The 8,545-nt window shown below is 42.3% G+C and overlaps 1 protein-coding gene across 1 annotated transcript in view; it reads left to right on the top strand.

The window, feature by feature from the left end:
* Rars (arginyl-tRNA synthetase) overlaps positions 1–8,545 on the top strand; it is a 27,990-nt gene that overhangs the window by 6,327 nt on the left and 13,118 nt on the right. The window contains exons 4-8 of the mRNA XM_021211917.1: positions 1,177–1,285; positions 1,963–2,063; positions 2,434–2,555; positions 4,050–4,170; positions 7,444–7,573. Of these exons, the coding sequence (XP_021067576.1) occupies positions 1,177–1,285; positions 1,963–2,063; positions 2,434–2,555; positions 4,050–4,170; positions 7,444–7,573 (583 nt within the window). The remainder of the gene's footprint in view (positions 1–1,176; positions 1,286–1,962; positions 2,064–2,433; positions 2,556–4,049; positions 4,171–7,443; positions 7,574–8,545) is intronic.

Raw genomic sequence — 8,545 nt, 5'->3', positions numbered from 1 at the left:
TCTGTGTAGCCTTGGCTGTCCTGGAACTCACTCTGTAGACCAGGCTGGCCTCGAACTCAGAAATTCGCCTGCCTCTGCCTCCCAAGTGCTGGGATCAAAGGCGTGCACCACCACGCCCGGCTACAGCAAGTTCTTATATCTTTGAACAAGGGTCACTTTCCACATGGAGCTAGGGTGTAGCTCAGTGAGAGCAGTATTTGTTTTGTTTTGGTACTTCTTGCTGTGTTCTGGATTGATAATATGTGCTTAATGACATTTGGAAAGTGAAATTAAAAGTTAACAAGTTGTTGCCAGACATGGTGACAGATGTCTATGATCTCAGGGACTGGGGCAAGAGAATTGCCACAAGTAAAGGGCAGCCTGGGTTACATTGATGACCCTGTCTTTCTTTTCTTTTTCCTTTCTTTTTTTAAAAGGAACAACTTACTTGTTAAATCACCACCATTAATTATTTGTTACAGCTTGGATGTCTCCCTCTGCCCCTCCCTTCTTTCTCCCCCTCCCCTCTCCCACTCCCTTCTTGGATTTGGTTTTTTGAGACAGGGTTTCTCTGTGCAATCCTGACTATTCTGGAACTCACTCAGGCTGTCCTCGAACTCAAAGATCTGCCTGTCTCTGCCTCCCAAGTGCTGGGATTAAAAGGTGCACCACCACTGCCCCAGTTCCTTTTTCTTTCTTTGTTTTGGTTTCTTGTGACACTGTGGCTGTGTCACCAGGGCGCCCTGCCTCAGTCCCTGAGTAATGGAATTGCTGGTGTTCAATACTCATTTTTAAGCTGAGGAGTTCCTTCTTTGCAGAGAGCTACACTGCCTGACACACATAGCCTGTATCTGTTTCCTTTCTGCAGTGATTGAGAAAGGTTTGCCTTTGAGCAGATTTTTTTCTCTAATGTCCCTTTGATAGTTTTCTGTTGAGCTGCTTATGAATAATGGACAGAATCATGACCAATCTGTAAGAATGGGAGTGTGCTAGCTCTGGTTTTGTAGCTGTAGGCTTCTTTCTGTCCTTTTAAGAGGCGGCTGGGGAGCTGAGGCACTTTTCTCTTGGCACTGATGATGCTTCACTTTAATCCATGCCCAGATGGATTGTTACAAACCATAACTCATGCTTTCCAGCAACACATTCTCTAGGAACTCGCTGCCTGGTACTGATGGATTGTTTCACATTGTGTTACAGATGCTCAAAGCAAAGGAACAGAAAGTTAGTCCCAGAGAAATTGCAGAAAACATTACCAAACACCTGCCGAACAATAAATACATTGACAAAGTTGAAATTGCGGGTCCTGGTATGATATGTTACCTTTCTTAATAAGTATATTGATGACTGCTTTTTGAAGTTTAAAATGGATTAAAACTTAAATCCTGGGTCTGAGGGTGTAACTCACGGTAAAGTGTTTTCCAAACGTGATAATAGTTGCCATGCTAGTGACCCATGCCCATCTGTGATCCTGTCTCCTCAGGAGACAGCATGGTGTGTGCAGGCCAGCCCGAGCACTCAAGTAAAATTTGAAATGGGTGTGGCTCATTGCTAGAGGGCTTACTGAGAGTGGGGGAGGCCCCAGACTCAAGCCAAGACCACCTCCCAACCCACAAGAAAAACCTCACAAGTTGGATTGGGACTTGGGAGCTGACATTTGGCAGCCAGTCCTTGGATGCGTTCCTTTGCCTGCCACTGATTCAGGCTTTCATCAGAAAAGAACAAGAAATGGCTGAGCCTACAGAGAAGGCCCTGCCTTTGTGAAAGTGGATGGGCTGCAGTAAGCAGCCGGGTTCGGGATGGGTTTGAAATAGATGCTAAGGCAGGTGCTTTCAGGGGGATTTGAGAACCGGTCTGGATTCCTGCTAGACTCCGGAGAGTTTGCCACAGCTATATCACATGCTGTAGTACCAGCATGAGTGAGGTGGGGAAAAACCCTTCATACACGCGGGAGACTGATGGTCTGCACTCCATCTCCTCTTTCAGGTTTTATTAACGTGCACTTGAGGAAGGACTTTGTGTCAGAACAGCTAACCAGCCTCCTAGTGAATGGGGTCCAGCTGCCTGTGCTTGGAGACAAGGAGAAGGTATCTGTGTGTCCTGCACTAGTGCTCCAGGCCTAGACCTGCAAGGGCTGCCCTTGCCCTCACTGGGGAGAGCAGGGGCGGACTGGCAAGCAGACTTCTGATGTACTTTATAATTATTTAATCACATCCCCTAGGCAGGTAAGGCTCATAACTGACACTTAAGCAGATATTGCTGAATAGTATACTTGAATAGTAATTTGTATACGTTCTTTTGATTCTTTATCACTTAATATGCTATTAGAACCACAAGAAAATCTGGTTTATGTGAATTAGAACCTAGACTAATATTTAAGTCCGACGTTATTAAGTGTTAGCATGATAAAAAAAATTTATTGCCCCCTTTTAAAAGTTTCTTTTCTCCCCCTTTTAGGTTATAGTTGACTTTTCCTCTCCCAACATAGCTAAGGAGATGCATGTTGGCCACCTCCGGTCAACCATCATAGGAGAAAGTACGAGTCGCCTCTTCGAATTTGCTGGATATGATGTGCTAAGGTGAGTTCTCACATTTGTTTGGAAATTTCTATAAAAAAAAAAAAAGTGATACATCCCATTTTTGAAGTATCTTTAACATCCTAGCTCAAAAGCTCAGTTCTGTTTTGTAGTCACTTACCCAGTAAGCTTTAAAAAATATATTCTGGGGGCTGGGAAGATGGCTGCAGGGTTAAAGTACCCACTGTTCTTGCTGAAGACCCAAGCTAAGTTCCTAATACCCCCACTGTGGAACTCATGCTGTCTGTAATTCCTGTGCCAGAGACTCCACACATATATGTGTAAATAAGATGGATGTTATAAAAACCCACCCTGATCTCCATCCTCTATTTGAACTTTTTTTATATCCTTTTTGTAAGCTTCCAGTGGAATCAAGGATACATCTCTATTCATTACATAGATTTTTTTTTTTTTTTTAAGATTTATTATTTGAAACAACAGAACCAGTGCATACCAGCAAAGGCCTTTAATCCCAGCACTAGACCTCTGAGCTTGGGGCCAGCCTAGTCTTCATAGTGAATTCTAGGACACCCAGAGCTACATCATGAGACCTTGTCTTAAGATAATAGAAAACAACAAAAAAGATTTATTTAATTTTATGTTTATGTCCTACATGAGTTTATATGCATATAGTGTCCTAGAGGCTAGAAGAGGGCATTGAATCTACCTGTAACTGTCTAATTAGTTAAAAACATTTATGAACTGTCATTCTGGGAACTGAACCCAGGTCCTCTGTAAGAGCTGTGGGTGTCCTTTAGCTGCTGTGCCATCCTACCAGCCTCCACAGAGTGCCTAATATATAACAAGAACTTACCGCCTAGTAGTCAGAAAGGCCTAGCAAGAAATGGACATGTTGGGCTTTGTAAGCCATGGTATAAACTTGGGATTCTGTTGTAACTAGTGGAGCAATATGATCCAAAAGATTACTCTGGTGGTAGTAAAGAAGCTAGCTAGGTAAATGAAGAAACCAACGGGATAAACAAGCTGTCCTCAGGCAGACAGGGAAGGCTGTTAAAGCATTTTGGAACCATTTATCTTAAGTGCCCTACAATGGTTGATTAAAAGATACATTTTTTCCTTCCTTTTATTATATATACTTCTTTACTGGGGAATTACTTTATTTTTTATTAGGGAATGATGCTTATAAAGGTTCTTCTAGGGATCAAACTCAGGTCTTTAGGCTTGGCGACAATGACTATTGACCGTGATGTTCTTGGTTAGCTGTATTACACACAGTTTATAGCCCATTGATTAGAAATTTATTTATTCAGTAAGTCTTAAGTTCTCACTCTAGTTAGCCTGTTACTGGTTACCCAGCATTGAGTGGGTGTAAGAGCACAGGGCTTTACCTTGCCAGGTAGCAATCCAGTTGAGGAGACAGCCACACAAGCGACTTCTGCCAGGGTGTAGGTTGACACTTTAATGTTAGTGTCTTGTAATGGAATATACTTTTAACCGTCACGATTGTTCTAATTCTTGTCCTCTGGTTGGTATCAGGTTAAACCATATAGGAGATTGGGGAACCCAGTTTGGCATGCTCATCGCTCACCTGCAAGATAAGTTTCCAGATTATCTGACAGTTTCGCCTCCTATTGGGGATCTTCAGGCCTTTTATAAGGTTTGACACCGTTGTATTACTATATATCTGTCACCCATTTCCCAAAGGGAGCTCCATATTTGAATTTACTGTGTACTAAAAATTTGAATTTAACAGATTGGGCTGGAGAGATGGTTCCTTGGTATAAAGCACTTCCTGCTGTCCCAGAGGACCTGCCATCTATTCCCAGTGCCCCCAACAGGTGGCCCAGAACTGCTTCTCACTCTAACCTTAGGGGTCTGATGCCCTCTTCTGGCCTCAAAGGGCATTGTGCTCAGGCACACAACCCCCACACAGGACATACCTAATTTAAAATACAATATTTAAAAGAAAAGACAAATGTGCTTACCAAATTTTACCTAACATTAAGAGCACTGACTGCTCTTCCAGAGGTCCTGAGTTCAGTTCCCAGCAACCACTTGGTGGCTCACAACTATCTGTAATGGGATCTGATTCCCTCTTCTGGTGTGTCTGAAGACATCTACAGTGTACTCACATACATGAAATAAATAAATATTTTTTAAAAATTTTTAACAAATACAGAAGTTTCTACATATAATAGATACATTGAAATGTACTGTAAGAATGAAAATAAAAGCTGATTCACAAAGTTCACTTGCTAGAAAAACTGAATTCTAACCAGGCAGCAATGGTACACATCTTTAATCCCAGCAGGGGGTGGGGGAGATGGTAGGGAAAGAGGCAGGTAGATTTCTTAGTTCCACGCTAGCTTGATTTACAAAGCAAGTTCCAGGATAGCCAGGGCAACAGAGAAACCCTATCTGGAAAAGACAAAAGCAAGGGAAAAAAAACCAAAATTTTTTGTTTTGTTTTGTGTGCTTGAAAAACAGCCACCCTGTGGTCCGTTACTTTTGAGTGTGGGCATAGAAACAGATATGAATTAATAGACAAATTAATTCCCCAGTGAGTTTTCAGTTCTCTTTGACTCTTCAATCCAAATACAACTATTAATCATTAATCTTTGAGTTCTGCATTGTACATACTTAATATCTTATTGTTTCATTGCATGGCTAGAGTCTTTCCATTTATTTATAAATTATTTTGGCTTTCTTTTTCTTTTTTTTTTTTTTTTTCTTTTTGGTTTTTCAAGACAGGGTTTCTCTGTATAGCCCAGGCTGTCCTGGAACTCACTTTGTAGACCAGGCTGGCCTCGAACTCAGAAATCCTCAGCCTCTGCCTCCCGAGTGCTGGGATTAAAGGCATGTGCCACCACGCCCGGCTATTTTGGTTTTCAAGACTAGGCTAGATGGTTACTTTTAGTGGAGTTCTGCTGAATTAGTATACCAGAAATTTTATTCATCTACTATGAACTTTCTGTGACTCTGTCCCAGAAAGCCCCATTGTACATACAGAGGTGTGTTCTCAAAGTTGTTTTTCTTATGGTAGATGAACAAAGATATCTGCTTTTTAGTCCAGTGTTTTCTAGGAAATTTTTGAAAACTAGCAAATTATAGAATTAAAAAATAATTGTGGGGGCCTGGCGAGATGGCTAAATGGGTAAGAGCACTGACTGCTCTTCCAAAGGTCCTGAGTTCAATTCCCAGCAACCACATGGTGGCTCACAACATCTGTAATGAGATCTGACACCCTCTTCTGGTACTTCTGAAGACAGCTACAGTGTACTTATATATAATAATAAATAAATCTTTAAAAAAATAATAATTGTGTTAGAATTGCCTTCAGATATAATGTAACAGATTTGCTAATATACGTGTGATTTTACAGTACATTGCTAAAATGTATTGATTTGGTGATGATCAGTTTTCCAGTATTTCCTAAATTTGTTAATTTTGTATGCCTGGAGTGAGGGTGATGCACACATGTGTCCTGGTATCCAAGAAAGCAAGAAGATGGCTATGGGGGAGTCAGTTCCTGCTACCATGTGGGTACTTTGCTCTGTAGTTCCTTCACCAACTAAACCATCTTACCAGCCCTAATTGCTCTTGAAAGATGAATTTGCAAAGAAAAGCCAGGGAGTATACCCTGAAGTGAGAAAGCATGTGCCACCAAAAAAAAACTGAAGGTTTTTTTTTTTTTGGTTTGATTTTGAACTGGGGACAGTCTGTAGACAAGACTGACTTGTAAACTTGGCATTCTGACTTCACCAGAGTGTTAGGGCTACAAGCAGGAGCCACCATGCTCAGCTAAGTTGGGTATTTTTATGAAAAAATAATTTTAAGCCAGGTGGTGGTGGTGCGTGCTTTTATCTAAAACCCAGTAGGCAGGTGGAGCTCTTGAGTTTGAAGCTATCCTTGTATACACAGTAATTTCCAGGACAGCCAGGACTATGCAATGAAACACTGTCTCAAAAAAACAGAAAAGAAAAGAGTTTGAGTTAACTAACTGCTGTTTGTCATGTTGAACTGTCCCTTTCCCTCCTGTATTTAACTGTCCTCTGGGGCTTCTTACACAATAGACTGCCCTTTTAACAATGAGCTGTACCTCAGTTCACCTTAACAACTGGGGGGCATTGCTTTGGGGGGGGGATTTTGGTGTTCTTTATGGTTTGTTGAAATAATCTTAGGGAGTTCTGATTGACTTTTAACTGCTATGTAGCTGAAGGTGACCTTGAACTCAAGATCCTTCTTTTCAGCCTCAACTGCTAAGATTCTAAGTAAAAACTACCATGCCAGCTTGTATGTACACGTAGGCTTGACTTAACCTGTATCTTCCTGGATCACTATTTATTGAGATAGGGTCTCCTGCCGACCCCGGAGCGCTCCAGTTTTATCTAGTATAGCTAGCCAGCTTCCCCAGAGGCTCCCATCTCTGCCAGAATTACAAATTATAGAAGGCTGTCAGGACTGTCCAGCTTTGCTTGGGTTCTAGAGACCAAACTCTGGGTCTCACACTTGCAGCACAGGCACTGTACCCACTGAGCTGCCTCTCCCGGTCAGCCCTGGGACTCCTGAACACTAGCAGGATTATGTTTTCCCGTTGGTTGGATTGGGTTGGGTTTGGGTTTTTGTTTTGGAGACTGGGTGTCACTGTGTTCCTAACTGGTCTGGAATTCACAGTGTAGACCAGACTGGTCTCAAATCCAAAGAGATCCACCTGCCTCTACCTCCTTGGTGCTAGGATTAAAAGTGTGCATGCCTGCCACTGTTTGGTGTGTTTGCTTGCTTTTCTTTTCGGGAACTTGAACAGTGTTCTTGGCTTTGGTATAGAGTATTGTGGTATTCTCAGTCTATTTTTTGTGGTGCGGGTACATACAGTAATGAATACATCCTTCATCTAGAACTATAGAATTAGATCTTACAATTGTTAAAACAGGAATCTAAGAAGAGGTTTGATGCTGATGAGGAGTTTAAGAAGCGAGCCTATCAGTGTGTCGTTTTGCTGCAGAGTAAAAACCCAGACATCATGAAAGCCTGGAACCTCATCTGTGACGTGTCCCGGGGAGGTGAGTCTCTAGGCACCGGTCAGCTAGTGTGAGTTCAGGATTGGTACTGGGTCTTTGTAATTGGGTTGTCTGTGTGGTTTGGATTCCTTTGCCTGTCTCCTCAAACTTCTCATACACTTTTCTAAATTACCAGTGTAAATAAAGGAATGCATTTGCCACATGGCCCACATGGAGCTCAGAGGACAAGGGAACCTTTGGAGAGTCTGTTTTAAGTTATACATGTGTTGGTGCGCGTTGATGTTGGTGGTTGTAGTGACCAGAAGAGGCTGTTGGAGCCCTTGGAACTGGAGTTAGAGTCTTCAAATCTGCTGACACGGGGGCTCAGGGAACGGAGCCTAGGTCTAGTGCGTGCTTTTAATTGCTGAGCCATCATCTCTCCAGCCCACACATCCATGTTTTTACATGGGTTCCAAGGACCAAAATCAAATCTTTCGTGGAATGCACTGTTAATTTCACCAGCCCCTATTTTTGTTTTTGAGACAAGGACTGTGTGTCCCCGGTTGGCTTCGAATGCACAGGGCCTCTGCCTCTCATATGTTGAGATTATGTTTGGTTTGACAAAATAAAAGGTCACTTTGAAAAGTAAATGAATGAAAATGGCCAGAGGAATTCTACAAAGGAGATTATTGATGAGTGCTTTGCAGCCTGGGTTCTGAGGTGTTAAAGTGTTGCAGTTTAATACTGATCAGTGGTTAGTGAGAAACAAGTCGGGGCCACCAGCCGAAGAAAATAAGGGTTCATCATCAACTAGGAAAGGCTTTTTTCTCTTCCTCCTCCTCCTCCTTCTCCCCACTCCTACCCCCACCCCCATCACCCAATAGCCCTGACTGTCCTGGAACTCACTCTGTAGACCAGACTGGCCTTGAACTCAAGAGATCAGCCTGCCTTTGCCTCACCTTCTGACATATATATATATATATATATATATATATATATATATATATATAGAGAGAGAGAGAGAGAGAGAGAGAG

This window comes from Mus pahari, chromosome 14 (assembly GCF_900095145.1).
Source record: "Mus pahari chromosome 14, PAHARI_EIJ_v1.1, whole genome shotgun sequence".
In the NCBI taxonomy this organism is placed as follows: domain Eukaryota; kingdom Metazoa; phylum Chordata; class Mammalia; order Rodentia; family Muridae; genus Mus; species Mus pahari.
The sequence above is the reverse complement of the archived record's forward strand: the minus strand, read 5'-3'. Positions and strand labels throughout refer to the sequence as shown.